The 21,595-nt window shown below is 41.2% G+C and overlaps 1 protein-coding gene across 5 annotated transcripts in view; it reads left to right on the top strand.

Annotated features, from left to right (window-relative positions):
• LOC132761301 (spectrin beta chain, non-erythrocytic 1-like) overlaps positions 1 to 21,595 on the top strand; it is a 67,744-nt gene that overhangs the window by 13,904 nt on the left and 32,245 nt on the right. For all 5 annotated transcript variants that reach the window (XM_067464284.1, XM_060754053.2, XM_067464285.1 and 2 more), the window contains 15 exons: positions 475 to 636; positions 2,182 to 2,313; positions 3,143 to 3,331; positions 5,049 to 5,132; positions 5,849 to 5,967; positions 6,144 to 6,258; positions 7,560 to 7,646; positions 8,913 to 9,028; positions 10,978 to 11,092; positions 12,476 to 12,576; positions 13,435 to 13,528; positions 14,744 to 14,881; positions 15,977 to 16,233; positions 17,369 to 17,492; positions 19,049 to 19,276. In XM_067464284.1, the coding sequence (XP_067320385.1) occupies positions 475 to 636; positions 2,182 to 2,313; positions 3,143 to 3,331; positions 5,049 to 5,132; positions 5,849 to 5,967; positions 6,144 to 6,258; positions 7,560 to 7,646; positions 8,913 to 9,028; positions 10,978 to 11,092; positions 12,476 to 12,576; positions 13,435 to 13,528; positions 14,744 to 14,881; positions 15,977 to 16,233; positions 17,369 to 17,492; positions 19,049 to 19,276 (2,061 nt within the window). The remainder of the gene's footprint in view (positions 1 to 474; positions 637 to 2,181; positions 2,314 to 3,142; positions 3,332 to 5,048; positions 5,133 to 5,848; positions 5,968 to 6,143; positions 6,259 to 7,559; positions 7,647 to 8,912; positions 9,029 to 10,977; positions 11,093 to 12,475; positions 12,577 to 13,434; positions 13,529 to 14,743; positions 14,882 to 15,976; positions 16,234 to 17,368; positions 17,493 to 19,048; positions 19,277 to 21,595) is intronic.

The following is a 21,595-nucleotide window of genomic DNA, read 5'->3' as shown; positions in this document are numbered from 1 at the left end:
ATTAAAACAAACATAATTTGTTTTATTATCTGACAGCATATTATATACAAAAGTTAAAAAAACAAACCGTCACAAAATCTGCAACCAGCTAAAACAAACTAAAACAACAGTAACAAATAAAAGTCCTTGCACCTTATGCAAGCCATGTTTTTCAAAGGTCTGCCAAAATACTTGTGGAAAGGGTAATCTTACATCATAGAATTCTTGGGAAGATAAAGTGAGGATACTGCCTTGAGCATCCTTGAAGAAATGTGGGGTGTAAATGTTACTAATAAATAATACAGTAATTTGGACATATTTGTAGTGACACACAGATTTAGGCTTGGCATTCAAGGGCCTGATATGGCAATTTATTCTCCAAAACGGATTTGGCATCTCAACTAATGGGCAATTGGGACACAGCTGCTCTGGTTTGATGTGGCTCAGAGGAAATGCAATAATTTTCTCTCTCTCTCTTTTCCCACTCTCTTCTAGACTGCAGACTCTGCTGTTTCAGCTTTATGGAAGGAGGGTGTCAAGAACACACAGGCAAGTGAAGTAGTGGGGCTGAAACTTGGCACCCAGAGCAGCCCAAGGCTGGAAGACCTTTGCAGCAAGAGCCCCCTCACTACTCAGTTCAACCGCGATATGTTGCAGGTAAGGGCAGAGCTTGGCAAAGGAAAGAATTTGGCTTCAGTGCCTCTGTGGAGTGGGATAGTGGAAGACTGTTCTGCTTGTCTTTTCAAACATTGCAGTAGAAAGGAAAGGAGAGTAGAATTTTTATTGCCAAATGTCTTTCCTCTTTTAGAGTGAGAGGAACGTGCAGACGGAAGAAGGCAAGGCTTTTTTGGCATGGAGGAGGCTGTTCCTATACCATGAGGTCATCCTAGCAGCCTCTCTTTAAGATGAAGGACCAGAGGGGACAGTAACTTAATCCACAGAAATCTGATTTCTTGCCCATCATTGTGCAGAGGGGGCTAAATCATAGTTCTTTAAATATATACAGAATTATACTGCATAACTGGCAAGTTTTCTTGCCAGAGCTGCTCTCATTCTGAAGGCCAGAAGTAAAATGTCTAGCACTTTGGCCACATTAAAGTGATGCCCTGAACATACTTATAGTTGCAGTCTCCAAACTTGAGGCTGAAGCAGTTTTGCATTTACTTCATAGCCAAAAACACTTTGAATATTGATTCAAAGTGCTTTCTGCTGCTTGAAAATAGGAATTCTGTGTTTTTGAAAGTACTAGTTACAGATGAGTTAGATATAGAATGACATTGTGCCATGGTAGTGAAAGTCTAAAATTCTTGTCAGTTAATAAATTCTTGTTTGATTCAAATATATAGTCTCCAGTCTGTTTCCTGCGCAGTCAGTTCACCTTCCAAGTAGTTAAGATAGTGTGGGGGCAGAACAGGCCATGTTCTAGCAGCATTCTCTCCTAACATTTCTTCTGCATCTGTGGCTGGCATCTTCAGAGGTTCTGTCGGTAGTGAGGCAAGGGAATTGTATATATACCTGTAGAATATCCAGGGTAGGAGAAAGAACCCTTGTCTGTTTAAAGCAAGTGTGAATATTGAAAATTAGCAAGCTTGAATTAGCATTTGAGTAGCCATAAAGTTTGCAAAGTCAATCAGTGAGGGTTTCTGCATAAAGGCAGCCTGGCCTTCTTCAGCCACAGATGCATGTGAAAAACATTAGGAGAGAATGCTGCTGGAACATGGCCATACAGCCCAAAAAATCACAGCAACCCAAAATTTAAAATAATTCACAGCATTAAAATAATTCAAACCACCCATGAAAAGAATTTGACAAAATTTAAAAGATAAAAAGCTATTTATTTCTCTTGTCTCTTCTGTTTCTCTTCTCTTGGTTAAAGACCTGAAGAAAGAGAGCAATTCTATAGGATAGCAATTCCATAATGCACAACATTAAAGGGTATATTGAGTAGTCCTGTGTTGCAATGATGGAGAAGCCTGTTGCCTTCCTGATGTTGTTGCATCATCCTTGCTGTCTGAGATTGATGGGAGTTAATATGTGGAGGGATATGGCTTCCACAATATCTATTTCTTATTGTTATCAAATTTGCCTGCTATTCAACCTTTCATTGATACAGCAAATATTTCAAATTCCTAAAGGAAGTAGACCATGTTTTTCTCTAAAGATTTATCCATTTCCCTCATCTATTTTACATTTCTGTTCCAGGCTGAAAAATGGGTGCAAGGAAAACTCCTCGACCTAAAGGATGGTTGCAGTATTCAGGAATGGGGGCGCATGGCCCAAACTTTACAAAGAGATATGAAGGACTTCGATAATACTATGATCAAGCTGAATCAGGTACAGCCAAAGATCCTTACTAACTTATGTTCTATATCTGAATTTGATTCATGCTTTCTCCCTCTACTGTTGTCATGTGCCATTGAGTCAGATTTGACAGTGACACTATTAACTGGAAACTTTCAAGAAAGCCTATTAGTAGCATTGCTTCAATTTTGCAAACTCAAAGCCATGTTTGTCTTTATTGAGTCAATACATCTGTAATATGAGTTTCCTCTTTCCCAGATGTTTTCAAACATGTTAAGACTTTCTGTGTATTGTCAAAGGCTGTCATGGCCGGAATCACTGGGTTGTTGTAGGTTTTTCAGGCTGTATGCCCATGTTCTAGAAGCATTCTCTCCTGACGTTTCACCTGCATCTATGGCAGGCATCCTCAGAGGTTGTGAAATCTGCTGTAAACTTGGAAAATTGGGTTTATATATCTGTGGAAAGTACAGAGTGGGAGAAAGAACTCTTGCCTGTTGGAGCTAGGTGTGAATGTTCAATTGGCCTCCTTGATTAGCATTTGATGGTCTGACAGTTTTAGGTGTGTCTTGTTACTGCCTGGGGGAATCCTTTGTTGAGAGGTGATTGGCTGTCCCTGATTGTTTCTTGTCTGTTTCTCTCAACAAAGGATTCCTCCAGGTAGTAACAAGCCACGCCTAAAAACTGTCAGGCCAACAAATGCTAACAACAAAAGATGGTCTATAATTTATCATTTCCTTTCTGTAGAACATATCTCTACTTTCAGATTCATCTCTGCATTTATCTACACCTTAGTTCAAGAGTTTCTCAGAAAGTCAGTGATGGAATGATTCTTCAACATACTTCTTTTTATTCCATTCTACAGATGGGTGAGCAACTGATGATCCGACCAAACCACAGCATGGAGATCTCAAGGCGGCTGCAGTCCCTGCAAGAACAGTGGCAACTGCTGAAGCAAATGGCAACAAACCAGAACAAACCAGTGGGAGGACTCAGGAGTCTACAAGAGTTCAACCAGAAAGCTGAACAATTGGAAGCTTGGATCAGACAGAAGGTACCTTACCAGGCACAAACAGGGCCAAAGCCAGGCAATCAGATTCTAAATTGGGTTTCTTTGGAAAAGTCTTAGAAGACATTGCCCTCACTTGTGACTCAGTCATATCAAGATGGTTCCCATTCACCAACTATGAACTTTGTTTTCTTTAGGGATGATGCCCCATCTTTGCTGGCCTGCAAGAGGTCAAGATCTTTCTCTGCCAGCTAGCAATTGGGGAAGAATAAGGGGCATGCTGCTGTGGGATGTGGGTGATTTTTTTTAGGGGGGGGGGGATTCTGTGTTTCTGTAATTTTTATATCGTCTTTGTTTTAAATTGATGAAAGTGTGTGATTGTTGGCCACCTTGAGTCCCCTCAAGGAGAAAGGCGGGATATAAATAAAAAGAATGTAAGAAAAATGCAGATATCGCATTTTTGGACCTCCTCTTGTTTCTTTTGTTGGTTTATTTACTGATTTTTCAGGGAAAGCTCCATATCTGGGGCTGAGTAGATTTGATGGGTGTAGTTCTTGTTAATGAGTCTTCCCTGTAGTTCAAGAGTGTGGAGTAAATGTAGCTTTTGGGGTCATGGTTAGTCTCTAAACCCCTTCTTATGACATTTAGTTGTTTCCCAATCAAATCTCTGCCAGCCCTTCTCTCTCTCACACACACACACACACACGCGCACGCACACACACACACACACAAAACAAAAATTTAGTGATTTTATAACTAACAATGGGTCTGAATAGATGGATGGATAGAGGTTCTCTCTCTCTCTCTCACACACACACACACACACAGAGAGAGAGAGAGAGAGAGAGATAAATAGTCATTCAGTCCCACTGTTGGTTATGAAATCACCAAAATTTTGTCCATTTTGCTTTCCCCCTCTAACCTTTTTCATCCCCGAAATATGTCCAAAACCAAAAGTTCTATCATGTCACTTCTTTTTATATCATGGATGGGTTGTCAGTGGGTTGGTGTGGTGAATATACTCAAGGTCAGTGATTTTCTCAACCTGTGGGTCTCCAAGTGTTTTGGCCTACCACTCCCAAAAATCCCAGCCAGTTTACCAGCTGTTTGTATTTCTGGGAGTTGAAAGCCAAAACATCTGGGGACCCACAGGTTGAACACTACTGCTCTAGGTTTTAGGATGAATAGTGGAACTATCCAAAGGGTTGAACCCTGCCTCCAAAATAGGTTCAATGCCTTGGAAAACACCTTTAAAATTCAGGCTGAAGTATTAGGGGATTCACTGCTCCACTGCCAAGGGAAACACTAGTTACCATTGGTTGGAAGTATTTGGGCAATTGCTCTTCAAGCACAGTAGCCAGAAGGGAGAGTTAGAAAGATCTTTAGGAAGTCAGGGAGTGCATATTTATTGTCTTTCAGAGCCTTACCCTGTTCTCATTGTACCTATTGTGTTTGTTCTTTCTTGATTGTGTAACCATCTTTTGTTGTTGTTGCTATTATATTAATAACACACCCTATATCAAAATATCTCAGGATGACTTACAAAACACACAGAAATTGGCAAAAACCCATGTGCATTCTACTGAGCAAGCTAATTCGCTGACAGTGGTTTATTTCAGAATTTCTGGTACTTTGATCTACAAAGAGAGTTCATTTGTCTACACTGAAGCAATATTTTTGTCCTTTAGGATATAGAGAGAACTCAAAACCACTGTCATTTCTAGATTTTCTGCATTCTAATGATCATTATCCTTTCATCCAGGAAGAGAAACCTGTGCTGGCTGTTCTCCTACAAGAAAATGCAGACAAAATTCAGCTTACACGGCGCATCCTTGACTTAAAACAGGTAACCATGTTTCTAACCATCTTATACAGAAATGTGAAGGCTCAGAGGGAAAGAAATCAGAAAACGGAGGAAAACTGTTTTAAATGTGGAACAGAAGGAAAGATTCTCCCGATCCCTCACATTTTTTCCCTTGACTTCAATAATTTTGGCATTCCTTTCTCTGTCACATTATTCAAGTATGCTTCTAAAGAACACTGTTCTCCTTTGGGGCAGTTGGATGTAGTCTTTGGGTCTTATCTCAGATGATTTAAATGAAGGAACAGCCAATTCCTCATTATATTCTGCAGCTGTTGCCGGCATGGAGAACAGTTCAAAATTTTTGCTTCTATATTTTCATTGGGTAGCAAAACCATTTTCTCAGCCTGCCTCCTCCTTTCCATTGGTAATTTGGGAAATGATGACATCTGACCTATGCAACGCTTGAAGGTCTTACCTTTTTGGACCACAACCCAGGAAGATTTCCTCCATGCCCACAATCTCCACATTGTGGACCATTGATTGAGAGATAATGCATGCAAACTTCTTGGATTGCTTAAAAATGCTGACACTTAAATGTTGAAAGCTCTCCCTTTCAAACAAATTCTGAGAGCAAGGTTATTCTGCCGGGGTTTAGCAGGCAATGCCCATCGCAGCTGCTTTTTGATGAGGTCATGCCTTCATGGAAAGTTAGTTCAAAGAATTTCTCTTTTTCCCCTTCCCTTTTCTCTCCCAATTAGGAGCAGCAGCAGTTCCAGGCCCTGCATGAGGAAATCAACAGCCTGGCTCACAAGCTTGAGAAGCAAGGGAAGAGTGAGAGTCGGAGCATCATGGTCCGGCGCAAGCACCTCAATAAGAGGTAAGCACAGGGCAGCAACTCTTGGAGGAAGATGAAATGAGGGATTGTGGGACTTACGACAAAAAAAAAACTTTTCTAAGCTCAACCAGGATTTAGCTCCAATAGGCAATGCCGCAGAAGCTAAACTGCTTGCCTTTTGTTTCAGTTCTCTAATCTGGCTTTTTCTCTCCTTCCAGGTGGCTGCAAGTCCAGGCAATCCTGAAAGAACATTATGAGACCCTGCAGTTGGCTCTGGAAGTAGCTGCTTTTCTACAGCAAGCAGATGTGTTCCTGGGGGCCATCCATGCAAAGGTACTAAAAAGGCTGAACGCAGTTCAACCCATCATGTCAGCAGATTTTAGGAAGCATGGCATTAAACTATCCAAGAGAGTACATTCTGATCAGCAAGATGCATCTTCACCTTCCCCTGATGTCCTCTACAGCCAGTTGGATGATAATAGTTTCTGTTATTCTGCATCTGGTGAGCAGATTGCTGCAGAATCAGATAGCAAAATGAATAGCCAATTTCTCCCCACATAATTTTTGATTATGTCAGTACAAACATGTTGGTTCTCCTTTACAAAAAGCACTGGAAGGATGTTTCTAAGGTCATAGTATGCCTTGTATAAGATTACAATACATGAAAAGCTGCAGGGCTTGGAAGACACGTGTTTTTGGACTGCATTTCCCAGAATCCCCAATCCTCTACCTGACATGATCATTGGCTGTGCTCCTTGGGGGAATCTGGAAAATGTAGTCCAAAAATATTATTTCTGAATTCTGTAAGCTCTAGAAATTATAGCTGGGAATACAAAGCTGTCCATCTATGTCAACTCCTATGAAGATATTGCACATGTACTGTTTCGTTGTGACTTGTACAAGAAGAGAGAACCCAATAACTCGGGCCATACATTATACAAAAAAATACACTGGGATCCGTATATTAAAACTACATTTTTATTGGCCGGCTAGAATGTTAAAATAACATATAAAATGGCCCTTTTTCTATTTAAAGCAACACAGCTAAGAACTGCATATTTAGAGTCCATTGGAGTAGAGGTGATGCAGATATTTGATGTGGATCAGGACCTTGTTAACAGCTTGCTTGTTTTAACTTATGTTGTACTGTATGTGTATGTGTTTGTCAAATATTTTTTGATATGGCCAATGAACTAATCAATAAAATGTACTGTGTCAACTCCTAAATCTGATTAAGAGGGCAATGAACTTGGAAACCGTGGTCTAACATGTTTTAACATCAAAGGAGAAATTATTTTTATGAATATATGTTACAATTATGGAGTTTACCATGATGGATGGATGGATAGATAGATAGATCCAAATGGTGCATAGTGAGAGTATTGGGCTAAGACTTGGGAGAGGTTGAAGTCTTCACTGAGCCATATATTTCACTCAATAGCTACACTTTCTCATTCTGACCTTCCTCACATGGTTGAAGGTAAAGTGGAGAGGAGAAGAAACATCTTGAGCTCATTGGAGTAAAATCAAGATGACCAATACATAGAAATGTAAGGGCTTTTACCCAGACCCTGAGAGTGCATGGTAGATCCTACATGTCTCTCAGAGTTTACAACATGCCATCTCTTTTGCAGTGGAGGAGTCTTTGTGGACTGGAGAAGCTGAGGGAAGCTGAGCCCAATCTAGACCTCGATGTCAGGGATTTAGCGAGCCAAGTGATGGTGAGTACCAGGCCCCTGGAGCAATGGTTGTAAGAAGAACATAAGACTTGTAAGAAGAACATAAGACATCTCCTTCCTTAGTTTAGACCAGCATTCCCAAACCCTTCTCATCTTCCAGGCCTTGTCTGCATGAATGGAATAAAATGGCCTGACCTGGACTCAAAGCTGGTTTGATACAGTTTGAAAAGAATCCACTGCAAACATTGAGAAACTATAACTATTTGGATAACTATTTTTATACTAGTGTGAAAACATTCTAAGTATTAAGTTAAAGTTTGTGGTTTCCTAAGGTGGTTTAAAATTTAAAATACTTGATAAAAACTTGATAATATTTTAAAATAAAATTGAAAATGCATGATAAATACATTATCATTTGTTTCTTTGAATGACTTAATTTTAATCCCAAATGATGTATAATTAATTGTTTTAACAATTCATAGAGGAATTTGGAGGGATATTTTTCTCATTCCTTTTTAACTGTAACATATTTTATATGTTACAGTTATGCATATATTTTATATATGGAGGCTCCTTCTTTGGAGGCTTTTAAACAGAGGCTGGATGGCCATCTGCTGGGGTGCTTTGAATACGATTTTCCTGCTTTTTGGTAGGGGGTTGGACTGGATGGCCCAGGAGGTCCCTTCTAACTCAATGATTCTATGTTCCATTACTTACATATTTTCACCTGATTTATAGCCATTTTAGTTATTAAAAAGTGAAAGTTCTACAGAGTCCCATCTATTTTCCCTTAGACTATGCCCACTTTGGGTATGTGGCCTTCAATCAGTTAATCACTGGAAAACAGGCCTTCAACCATGCAGAAGATTACCGTACTTGTGTTAGAGCACTATAGCCATCCCCCCATATTTGCAGTTTTAACTTTTGCTAATTTGAGTATTAATGGCTTTGATTAAAATCTTCTTTCTATTAATCTCTAGGTCCTCAAATGTAGCTCTATGGTCAGCTTCCTCCAGCCTATTGGAGGACCTAGAGATTTCTAGAGATAACGCTTCTCTAGAAATCTATATCCTCCAGTGTGATTCTGTGGTCCACTTTCACTGGCAGTTGTCCATAGAGTCATGCTGAAATTTACCTAAATTCATTGAGAGCGGTTATCGCAGGTTTAAAAAATGGCAATTTCTTTTTTCATTTTTTCACTTATTTGAGGGTTTTTCCACCCCTAACCCCAGATAGTATACTATCAGTAGTGGCTGATAGTATCTGTCATTCCTGGCTACTCAGCCTGTGTCTTTGCTGCCCTGTCAGATGCTGGATGTAACTGTGTCCCAGCTGACCAGCCTCCATCCCAGCCTGGTGGCCTGGGTTTCTCTCAAGCATCAAGATGTCAAGGAAAGCTGGGCCCAGCTCCAACAGCTGCTCAGGTATTTGTGAACCTTCATTCAGTCACATGTTAACAAGTAAGAACACTCTTCCAACATATTACTCGTATTTTTCAAGATAGGGTTGCTCACCTGTTGTACTTGTGCCTTTAACAGTAATGCTTTTACTGTAATCCAAAAGGCCTCATTTGATACATTTCTGCATTAAAGGGTGCTATTAGAGACACAGAAGCAAAGCTCTTGGGAATAAGTGCCTGCCTGTGTTAACACTTTGCTTAAATATGCCCATGCTTTCTTATCCAGGTTAAATATTTCTTCTCAGAAATGCCAATTTGCAATTTCAGAGGAGTTTTTAAAAATATTTGTGTATCTTGAAAATGATCTAACACATAATTCATTTATGTTTCATATATATCTTATACACATAGCCCAAAGGTAATATTATATAGTATATTTTGATTAGTAATTTTGTACATGAAACAAAGTTTTGTAGTTAAACCATCAGAAAGCTCAGGGGTCACTGTCTTGGCCACCCATGTTGACCATTTTGGATTTCGGAGTATTTTGGATTTCTAGATAAGAGATACTTTACCTGTGTTTCAGTCTTATCTATATATTGATAGCTTCTAAAAGCATTTTGGCCAATTATTTAGCCTTGGTGGGTGGATGCAAAGGGTGGTCTTTATTTCTGTTTATCAGGCAGAAGTAATACAAGATACAAAGAAAGCCTGTCTTGAAAAATAGGCTTAGCACGAGTGACTTGAAAAAGATCTTGCCAAACTGGATTCTGCAGACTTAATGGCGTGTGCTCTTTAATATAGAAATATTACTCTGTATGTCCCAGGGACTATGGTTCCACAATCCCCTAGCACTAGCTGTAATTCTGGAAGTTGTCGTCAAAAAATGTAACATTGACTTGGCATTGCTCTGCCTCTAAGCCTCAGACTCATGAGTGCTCTGAAAGAAATTCCTCCCTTTGGGAGAGAAACATTCAGATGACTGAAAAGAGAAAGGATTTAAAATAAAAGTGTGAACAAGGATGTCTGTGGTTGCAGAATGCCCTTGCTATTCTGGGACCTTTTCCGCACTAACAACAACAACTACTACAACTACAACTTTATTCTTGCACCCCACCTCCATCTCCCCAAAGGGACTCGAGGAGGTTTACATATGGCACAAAGTGCCTAAAACAAAACATAAAATAAATACACAGTACAATACAATAAAATAAAACTATAGCATATAAAACAACAATTTAAAACTCAGAACAATGCCCAGTGACCTCTGGTGACAACTACTGTAAGACATGGCCAGACTGTAAACAAGACGAGGGAATGGCATAGTGCAAATTGTAACTACGGAACAGGGCATGGGATGAAAGTGCGGTGCTGAATATTTAATTGCGAATCATTGGGGTTAGACATGCTCAAAGGCTTATTTAAGCATCCACTATGGTCTGAGGCACATCCACACCGTTGAATTAACACAGTTTCAACACCATTTTTACTGCCAAGGTTCAATGCTATGGAATCCTGAGATTCATAGTTTGGTGAGGCACTAGCACTCTTTTGCAAAGAAGACTAAAGACCTTATAAAACAAAAACTCCTGCAATTCCATAACATGGAGTCATAGTGGTTAAATTGAGTCAATTTGCATTAATTCAACACACTAGTGACTTATTTTGCTTTTTAGCCTGTTCTGAAAATTCCCCTTTTGAGTTGTGTATTTTAGATGTTAACTCATGGGCAGGGACCGTTTTATTGACTTTGGTAAATTGCTCTTGGCTGAAAAAATGTATAAGGATCCTTCAAGAGGATACTTCAAATTATGAAGCAATGATTCATAGATTTGATTCAGGAGCCAAGGTTGCTCCAAGTCACAGCTGGGCTTATTCAGTAGCGACTCTTTTGTTTTCTTATCCCTTCCCTACTTGCTGTTCTATACCTTTATATTGTTTTGTATTATTTATCTTATTCCCTACATCTCTTAGGAATGAGAAGCCTCCACTGTTGGCTTTGAGAAGGAGAATGATTGATTCACCAAGTTCTGATCATGAGATCACTGCCTCTAGAAGCAGTCCAGCTGGAGAAAAAACAGTATGGAAAGTAAGCATTGTACTGTGTCTAGAATTTTATTTTCTGATCCTTTCAGCACTACATATAGAAGGTCAATTCAATTACATCTGCCTCCCTTAAATTAAAACCACCTCTGAGCATTCCTAAGAAAACCCTTCTAAATTCATAAGGGGCATTCATAAGTCAATAGTTAACTTGAAGGCACACACACACACACACAAAGTTGCAGCTGTACAAGGAGAAAGGAGGCGGTGAGAGGCAACCTCCTCCCTTCTACTTGTCTTCCACCAGATAATACAAAGGGAGAATAGAATATACATCACAGAATATTTAGTATCGTTGCACCTTTGCACAATGAATATCAGATACTGGAATAAATCTTGTAGTCTTAAGGCTGGTACTGGATTCTTTTGTCTTTTTATACTGAAACACTAACATGGCTCTCTTAATGCTTCAGAAGCTCAGTAGAGTTATAGAATCATAGAATTGGAAGAGACCTCATGGGCCATCCAGTCCAACCCTCTGCCAAGAAGCAGGACAATCGTGTTCAAAGCACCCTTGACAGATGGCCATCCAGCCTCTGTTTAAAAGCCTCCAAAAAGGAGACTCTACCACACTCCGTGGAAGATAGTTCCACTGCTGAACAGCTCTCACAGTTAGGAAATTCTTCCTAATGTTCTGGTGAAATCTCCTTTCCTATAGTTTGAAGCCATTGTTCTGCGTCCTGGTCTGCAGGGCAGCAGAAAACAAGCTTGCTCCCTCCTCCCTATGACTTCCCCTCTCATCTTGATACATGGTCCTCATCATGTTTCCTCTCAGCCTTCACTTCTGCAGGCTAAACATGCCCAGCTCTTTAAGCTGCTCCTCATAGGGCTTGTTCTCCAGACCCTTGATCATTTTAGTTGCCCTCCTCTGAACACATTGCAGCTTGTCAACTTCTCCCTTGAATTGCGGTGTCCAGAATTGGACACTGGATTCCAGGTGTGGTCTGACCAAGGCAGGGGTAGCATGACTTCCCTGGATCTAGACACTATTTATGCAGGGCAAAATCTCATTGGCTTTTTTTGCCTTGCATGACATTGTTGGATCATGTTTATCTGTTGTCCACAAGGACTCCAAATATTTTTCACATGTACTGCTCCCGAGCCAGGCATCCCCCATTCTGTATCTTTGCATTTTATTTTTTCTGCCTAAGCACAGCATCTTGCATTTGTCCCTGTTGAACTTCATTTTGTTAGTTGAGTGTTAGTTTTGTAGAGGAGATCGCCTGAAATTGATTCTATAATCTGAGGATCACTAAAGAGATTATTATTTTTGAGTACCAGTAAACATCATTTTATTTAATGGTAGATATTTTAGCGTTGGGTTCATTTGTTCATTCATTCATTTGTCCATTTTTATTTTTGGTCATAGGCTCATAAAAACATTTTAGAAAGCATGGCAGAGCACTTGAGAGATCAGGAGGGCAACTCAGACTCACCCAGAAGAGAGGACATTGCAAGTGACAACAAGAGGTATGCCGTACACAATATCCTCTGAGGAGATGAGTTCTTGGCAAAAATGTGGAGATGAAGACAGATCTGTGTGGGAAATGATAAGATAGCGACAGGGAAGTAGGACTGTCTAGGCAAGGTGCTTGTTGAGATCTGCTTGTTGCATAGCAACTCATCCATGTGGGCGAGAATCTCTTTTGCTCTCATAGCTGCTTTTTGGAAGTAGATCAGTCTTGGAAAAGGCTGCTCCTTGGAAGTTCATCAGCTTGGGGAGTCCTGGTGGTACTAATAGTAAATCCAACCCCTTATGGGTGCATTTCTAGAAGTTTCATAAAAACATTGGGGAAACAATGAAGTTGAACCCTACAAGATGTTGCAATGTGGAGTGCAAGCACACTGGCCAGTCATCCAGGTGATCATTCAGTTCTCCTTTTTTGTATAATGGATCATAATTCTGGCCCAGTCCTCATAGAGTAATTTGACAGGGTCCTTCTCTCTCTCTCTCTCTCTCTCTCTCTCTCTCTCTCTCAATCTCAATCTCAATCTATATATATATAGATAGATTTATAAAATCTTTGAAATGTCTCCAGCCTTTCTGATAGCTTCCTCTTTTATATGGATTATTCTCTTTTGGCTACAACAGAATCTTCACCAAGAGACTTCCTTTGCTAATTAATATGTACACAAATATAAATTGCCTCCATTAAATTGCATTGCATTTTGTTTTGATCTTGAATAACATACCTATTTATTCTGTCTTCTTTTCGGAGTATATATTTGTAGCAATGGCTGTTTCACACATGTGTACTAGATGTGACAGTCTGATTCAATAGATGAATCAGAATGTATGACCTCACCCTCATTCTCTGTCTCCTGTAGGAGGAGGAAACTTCTCAGGCAAGCAAATACTTCTGAGGACCCACCACAGCCAAAGAAGGCACACCCTCAGGACTTCTGCCAGGTGGCTGATGGGGTAATGTCTCTCCATTTCGTGGAATTTCCAAGTATCTCTCCTCCAGCAGCCCACACAGATTCCAATATTGAGGCAGTAATGCTAGCTTTTCTTGAGCTGTTTAGGTACATCTCAATTTCGATAAAAGAGAATCAGGCTGGGATTTGGAATGAGCCCTGGCATAAGTCTCAAATTTACCATAGCCTATTATTTTATTATTATTTTATTCATTTACATCCCACCTTTCTCCTGATAATGGAATTCAAGGCGCCTAACAACATGTTTTTAAAATGCAAATTAAATACAGTACAAAAGCATTAATAAAACCATAAATATAAGATTTCAAAATCAATTAAACTATTGCAAAGTTAAAAGATTAGACATTATTGTAGGAATCATCACTGGTGATGACTCATGTCCGAGTATGATTGTCTTTCAACAACCTCATCTCAGTAGAGAATGAATCCACTTTAAATTCAGTTGCTGCCTCCTTCAGAATTCTGGGGTTTATAGTTTAGAGAGGAGCCTTTAACAGCCTCACTGTAAGTATAGTGTCTTGGCAGTGGCTCCGTAGGTGACTGTAGAGACCTATTCTTGATTGGCTTGTTCTTCCACAGTGAGGACATTTTCAGGTGGAAGGTGGTCCTGGTCAGGGTTAGCTTGACACACCTTCCTCTTGACACGTTTCAACCTTTCGCCCACCATTCATGCCTCTTCAAATTCCACAGCACTGTTGGTCACAGCTGACCTCCAGTTAGAGTGCTCAAAGGCCAGAGCTTCCCAGTTCTCAGTGTCCATGTCACAATGTTTAAAGTTGGCTTTAAGTCCATCTTTAAATCTGTTTTCATGTCCACCAACATTCTGTTCTCCATTCTTGAGTTGGGAATAGTAACTGCTTTGGGAGGCGGTGATCAGGCATTTGGATAACATGGGCAGTCCAGCGAAGTTGATGGCAGAGGATAAAGTGAGGTATAAATATAATTAATAATAATAATAATAATAATAATAATAATAATAAGCTGTTCAGAATGCAAGGAGAGGCATTTTTAGCCTCTAGATATAAAATATCAATGCTTTTGAAGGATAGCAGGACATGATAATACTTAAATTGATAAGTAATCTTATCTGAAGTGTATAAAACAGAATCATAGAGCTGAAAGAGGCCAATGCTGAAAGGAAGATGAAATGTTAAACATATGCATGGTAATGACCCAATATATTACATCTCTCTTTTAGAAACTACAAGAATTACTGCATACAGACCACAGGTGGAGTCCTCAAATTGACAATGCCCTTGAAGAGCTGGAAGAACTATGGGAAGAATTAAAAAGAAAGCACCAAGAAAATGGCGCGGCCCTGAAGGAGATTGATACAGTGAGTACTCCCCACCTTAGAACACAATATCTCAGTTCTTTCTTCCCCTTCAGTAACATACTGTGTTGTATTGTATTGTATTATAGTGGCAAAAGTTTGATAGCCCAGCTTAACATACCACTGTAGAGCTTTTCATCCATTGATCTATTGATTTTTTTTTCGTGTCAGGAGCGACTTGAGAAACTGCAAGTTGCTTCTGGTGTGAGAGAATTGGCCGTCTACAAGGACGTTGCCCAGGGGATGCCCAGATGTTTTGATGTTTTACCATTCTTGTGGGAGGCTTCTTTCATGTCCCCGCATGGGGAGCTGGAGCTGATAGAGGAAGCTCATCTCCACTCTCCCTGGATTTGAACCTGCAACCTGTCAGTCTTCAGTCCTACCGGCACAAGGGTTTAACCAACTGTACCACTGGGGGCTCCGATCTATTGATGATGTGTGGAGACAATGAAACACAGGATATTCGAAGATAAACTATTTATTATTAGAGATTTAATCATAATGCTCTTGATGAAGTGAGTCATGGTGCTGTTTATGTTAGGTAATACATAGTTGTAGTTTAAGACAAAAGACTTATACAATTACATTGCATCATTTGCCGTTTTTGTCCCTGAGAAAACTGCATTTCCGTTCTCAGTTCAAGGAGTTCGTTCTTTTACATTTGGTTCTTGCCTTGAAAAGCAGAATCTGTGCATTATTGTAGGTTTTTGGGCTGTGTGGCCATGTTCTAGAAGCATTCTCTCCTGATGTTTCTCCTGCATCAAGGCAGGCATAGTCAGAGGTAATGAGACCTCATAACCTCTGAGGATGCCTGCCATAGACGCAGGTGAAACGTCAATGCTTCTAGAACATGCACACACAACCTGAAAAACCTACAACAACACAGTGATTCTGGCCATGGGAGCCTTCGACAATACAGCAGAATCTGTATTAACTTTTCTGTGGCACAGAGTTTGTTTTTCTCCGGTGGTTAGAAACATGACCATTGGGTTATATACTTCCTTTTCCGCCTGCAGAACTGCTACAGTTGTGAGAGCAATGCTCAGGCACTGTCTATCCTGTTCACATTTTTCTTACACTGCTCCTTCGTATTTGCAGGCCCTGAAGTTGGTTGGTGAGCTGGAGGAAGCAGAGTGTTGGCTAGGAACCACAGTAGGCTTACTCTCTGCCTCCAGAGCAAAGAAGAAGCCTGATGACCTCCATGGGGACCTGAAGAAAATTGGCACCTTAGAGAACCAGGCTAGGGCCTGGAGTGTTAAGCTTCGGACCCTGCAAGAGAAAATGCAGGTGGAATCTTCCTCAGAGCACACAGCAATGGCAATGATTCAGAGGAAGATGGAACGAGTAAAAGAAAGGTGAGTTCTAAGAAACACAATTGTTTTCTGCATAGAAGTGGCATAGGAAACAGAGAAGTGTCTGAGGAAATAAGGCATATTTCTTACCAAGGCATGTTTTAGGATGAATTGATAGAGACCATCAACTAAAAGAAATGTAGAGTGTAGGAAGCCATAACTAAAGAATCCCCAAGATGTGGCCATGACATTTCTGTGTAAAGGGCCAGGCTGGTAGCACAACTGGTTAATCAGTTGCAATAAATCACTGCCGACCAAAATGTGGCAAGTTCAAAGCCCAAGTCGGGGTTGAGCGCCCGACTGTTAATAGCTGTTAAAAAAATAGCTGTTAAAAAATGCCCAGCTCACTGTTGACCTAAGCAGTTTGAAAACAGCTGTGAGCTGTGAGTAGAAAAATTAGGGACTGCTTAAAGCGGGGGGGGGGGGGGGGCTAATTTATGATACCCTAAAAATGCCGGAGAGCAAGGAGGAAATACTACGATAAAAAAGGCTTGACGTCATAGTGGACGAAGCGACAGCTCCCCTTGTGGCCGAATCAAACAACCTCCAGAATCCGGTGGAAGAACTGCTGAATGGCCTCCATCTGTCTGTATGTCTTGTATGTCAAAGACGGCATTGAATGTTTGCCATGTATGTGTACATTGTGATCTGCCCGAGTTCCCTTCGGGGTGAGAAGGGCAGAATATAAATACTGTAATAAAAGCCAATAATGGAATTGAACCAGACTTGGCACACAGAACTCCCATGACCAATAGACCTTGACATGGGATTTATAGTTAACCTACAATCAAAGAGCACTCTGAACCCAGCCCACAATGGATCTGCACCAAACTTGGCACATACCTACATGTCCAACATTGAATACTGGTGGGGTTGCGGGGGTGGTGGGGTGGTGGTGTTTTTTTAATTCTGGGAGTTGTAATTCACCAACACCAAAAAGGAAGAGAAGGACAGGTGGAGAGATCTTCAGCCTTCTCTGCCAAAAGGTTCATAAGACCATCAGAAATATGTGTTTTCTAATGGTCTTTGGCAACTCCTCTGAAACCCTGCTCACGAACCCCCCCCCCCCCCCCGGGATCCCGACCCCCACTGCTCTATAGGATATAATTCTACCAAGGTGTCACATTTTTCTTGCCAGGTTCATTTATGTGCAGGATGCCCTTCGGCGCCGAGCATCGGATTTGCGTGATTCTTTAATTTTAATAGAGTTCTTGCAGAATGTGCAACTGGAGGAAATGCTAAGTCAGAGGAATGAAAAACAGGTGAGGAGAAAAAAAAAGATAAGACAAGGAAAGTATGAGGAAGGAGGAGGTATGTTCTCAACTGTCTCCTAGTAGTAGGTTGGGATTTGGGCAGCAAGAGCTCTCTCTCTCTCTCTGTTTGGATGACAAGACAGTATGGCATATCTTAGGTTGGAGTTAGTTCTAGGGGTGGGTGGGGCAGGTAATGGTTGGTTGCTGAGCCATAACTGATTCTGGGAAATGATCTTACAGTTTAGGTAAAGCCCACATGATCCAATAATATCTCAGCTGAAGACCGGTGGGGAGGGGAACAAGGTATTTTTCAGTGGCTCAGCAGGAGGCTGAAAGGAACCAGTAGTTTCTGCAGTTGCCATCATTTCTACAGAATTGCAGAAGTACACATCACATACAGGAGCTTTTGCCATTCTTAGACTGCTGCTGGGGTGTGTTTCAGGCTCACTGCCAGTCCATGGAGAAGTTTTCTATTTCCAGGCTTGGTGCCACTGCTACCAGGACTTATGTAAAAAGAAGGTTTATGAGTCACAATGCTGGCACTTCACTCCCTCATTTGCTCCAAATGGCACAATGGGTCCAAGTACACACATCCATCATCCATCTTGCCAGCCTGCATCAGTTACTCCTGGCTTTGGGGTGCATTAGTATTGCTGTATTGCAAAAAGGCAATACAAAAATAAACATCTTTGCCTGGGGGTCCTGCAACCACTGATAGTGGGTAGATTTGGATTGAATATTTGCCTTTTTGTGATTGGAATCTGCCCTGAGTCCCTTTGGGGAGATAAGGCGAAATATTTTAAAAGTTTGTATTATTATTATTATTATTATTATTATTACTATTATTATTACCACCAAAGGTGTAAAGCCACCTAGAATCTTCTTTAAAGATAACACTTTCAAAGTGTTGTCTAGGAACTATGTTCTTGCTAGGGATTAATCTCAGATGTATCTCAGATTTCAATTTGTTTGTTACTCTCCTTTCTGAGTTATCTAGTTTCAAGGTGGATTTGAAATCCAAATTACTTGGGTGATACTGATCTTTTTGAGCTGAATTCTGCTACTGTTCTAACCCCTGCTACCTCCTGTCATTAAAGCAAGGCATAGTCAGTTGATCCATCATTTTTCTGATTTTTGCCCCAAAACATAATTTTAAAAACAAGAGAAGCAAGATTTTTGCAACAATTTTCCCTAAGCCCCATCTCCCACCCACACACACACCCACACCCCCCCAAAAAACTAATAGTGGTTTTCCTGCAACTTCCTGTTTTGTTTTAATTGTCATTTTTAGAACTGGGTTCATGAAGAAAATTGGGTTCCTGGCCTCTTTGAATTTTACCACCTCTATTAGTAGTATACAGTTTAATGATAATGCTGCTCTTGGTAATTTAGAAGGGGAAAAAGATTATGATAGAACAGTTTTAGCAAATCATTGTCAGCATCAGAGTACTCTTCAATAGGAGATGAACAATTGCAATGTCCTTACAAGAATGCTGTAAGAATAGATTGAAAGGTTATCTGTATCAACATATGCTCTTGTTATTTATATGTCTGTTTTGCTGTAGGGAGTGCCTAACAAGCTTGGCTCCCAGGAGTCTTTGCAATTTCTCATAGCCCAGAGTGGTCAACAGCTGAGCACTGAGGACATGAACAGGCCACTGGAAGAGCTTCAGGAAGCAGTGGAGATGCTGAATGATGTGGTGAAGGAACGAGAGCAGGCCAATGAGGCAAGGACACACGGAGAAAGCTTTCCATACTTTGAACAGACATTTGGGGATTGCAAAGAAACTGGGGTAAGACTGGGCTTGTGGAGGAAAGCAGTCTTCCCTAAAAAGTAAAGGGGCCTGGGAACATTTTTGATCTGTTTTTTAGTACTCTTAGTGCCCCTGGTATTGGAACAAGAAGCTGGGAAGTAGGTTCTTTTCGGGTTCCAGCAGGATGGTTTGTCCTAATAGTATTCTTCACACAGAATTAACAAAATATATTTGAAATATATGAAGCTGCTTTTTGCATGAATCTGTTGGTCTATCCAGGTCAATATTGTCTCTGTAGATTGGCAGCAGTTTCTCAGGGATACAGGTAGGGGTCTTTCTTGACTCTACCTAGACATGTTAGAAACTGACCCAAGTAATTTTGCATGCTGAGCATGTGCTCTATCATTGTGTTGCTTCTTCTTCTGAAAATGGAGTGAGTGAAATAAATGGTCTGAAGCAAACTCACTTCCTAAAAATGTCATCTAACAGTGGAAAATGGTGAAAGGGGATAGCCCTGCATTTTAGTGTATGTGCAATCTTCTGATAATAAAGAATGGATAGGTAAGATGCAAATCTAAGAGACAACCCCAAATAACATCTCATCTCTGAAATTTCATCTCTGAAAACCTGCTCACGGGCCTCCATACCGAGAGGCTGCAGAACCCACTACCTCCAGGGCATTACTCCTGAAACAGCTGCCTTGTTGGAAAACTATTACAGGCTCCACAACGAAGACCCATTCAGTGAGCAGACCCTTCAGGCAGCGCAGAGCATTGTGTCCTCCATCTCTGAAGCCAAGAAAGAACAGTGGATCAAGTTGATCACAGAGGTCGACATGGGCAGGAGCAGCCAGAAGGCGTGGAGGCTGCTGAGACGGCTGAGCAACGATCCCTCACAAACTAATACCCATGCCAACATAAAGGCAGATCAGATAGCACACCAACTCCTGAAGAATGGGAAACCCAACCTTGCCACCAAAGTAGGAAAGAAACCAATAGCCAGACAACCAGAGATTGAGAACAACAACCTCCATGAACCCTTTACATCTACTGAATTGGACATGGCTCTCAACAAATGTAAGAATGGCAAAGCAGCTGGCTTGGATGATCTACGGATGGAACAAATCAAGAACTTTGGTCCAAAAGCAAGGCGCTGGCTGCTGGAGCTGATGAACAACTGCACTGCATCCTGTCAGATCCCCAAAATCTGGAGGAAAGCAAGAGTCATCGCCATCTTGAAGCCAGGCAAAGACCGTAATGACCCAAAAAGCTACAGACCAATCTCCCTGTTGTGCCACCTCTACAAAGTTCTGGAGAGACTTATTTTGCATAGAATTATGGAAAATATAGACCCCTGTCTGATCCCACAGCAAGCTGGCTTCAGAAAAGGCAAAAGCTGCACATCGCAAGTGTTGAACCTGACCCAGCACATAGAAGATGGCTTTGAAAGGCAGCAGATTACAGGAGCTGTCTTCATAGACTTGTCAGCAGCCTATGATACTGTGAACCACCGCCTCCTCCTGAGAAAAATGTATAATATCACAAAGGACTACCACCTCACCCGCCTGATAGGAAACCTGCTACAAAACAGGAGCTTTTTTGTTGAGTTCCAGGGCCAGAGAAGCAGATGGCGGAAACAGAAGAACGGCCTGCCTCAGGGGAGCGTGCTTGCTCCATCCATGTTCAACATCTACACAAATGACCAGCCACTGCCAGAAGGGACAGAGAGTTTCATCTATGCTGACGATCGTGCCATTACTGCTCAAGCAGGGAGCTTTGAGATGGTAGAACAGAAGCTCTCCGAAGCTCTAGGTGCTCTTACTGCCTATTACAGGGAAAACCATCTGATCCCTAATCCATCTAAAACACAGACATGCGCCTTTCACCTTAAGAACAGACAAGCATCCCGAGCTCTGAGGATTACCTGGGAAGGAATCCCACTGGAGCATTGCAGCGCACCCAAATACCTGGGAGTCACTTTGGACCGTGCTCTGACCTACAAGAAGCACTGCCTGAACATCAAACAAAAAGTGGGCGCTAGAAACAACATCATACGAAAGCTGACTGGCACAACCTGGGGATCACAACCAGACACAGTGAAGACATCTGCCCTTGCGCTATGCTACTCTGCTGCTGAGTATGCATGCCCAGTGTGGAACACATCTCATCACACTAAAACAGTGGATGTGGCTCTTAATGAGACATGCCGCATTATCACGGGGTGTCTGCGACCCACACCACTGGAGAAATTACACTGCTTAGCCGGTATTGCACCACCTGACATCCGCCGGGAAGTAGCAGCCAATAGTGAAAGGACCAAGGCAGAGACATCTCCAGCTCATCCCCTGTTTGGGTATCA

Source organism: Anolis sagrei, chromosome 1 (assembly GCF_037176765.1).
Source record: "Anolis sagrei isolate rAnoSag1 chromosome 1, rAnoSag1.mat, whole genome shotgun sequence".
NCBI lineage: Eukaryota > Metazoa > Chordata > Lepidosauria > Squamata > Dactyloidae > Anolis > Anolis sagrei.
This window is presented reverse-complemented; position numbering and strand designations above follow the sequence as displayed.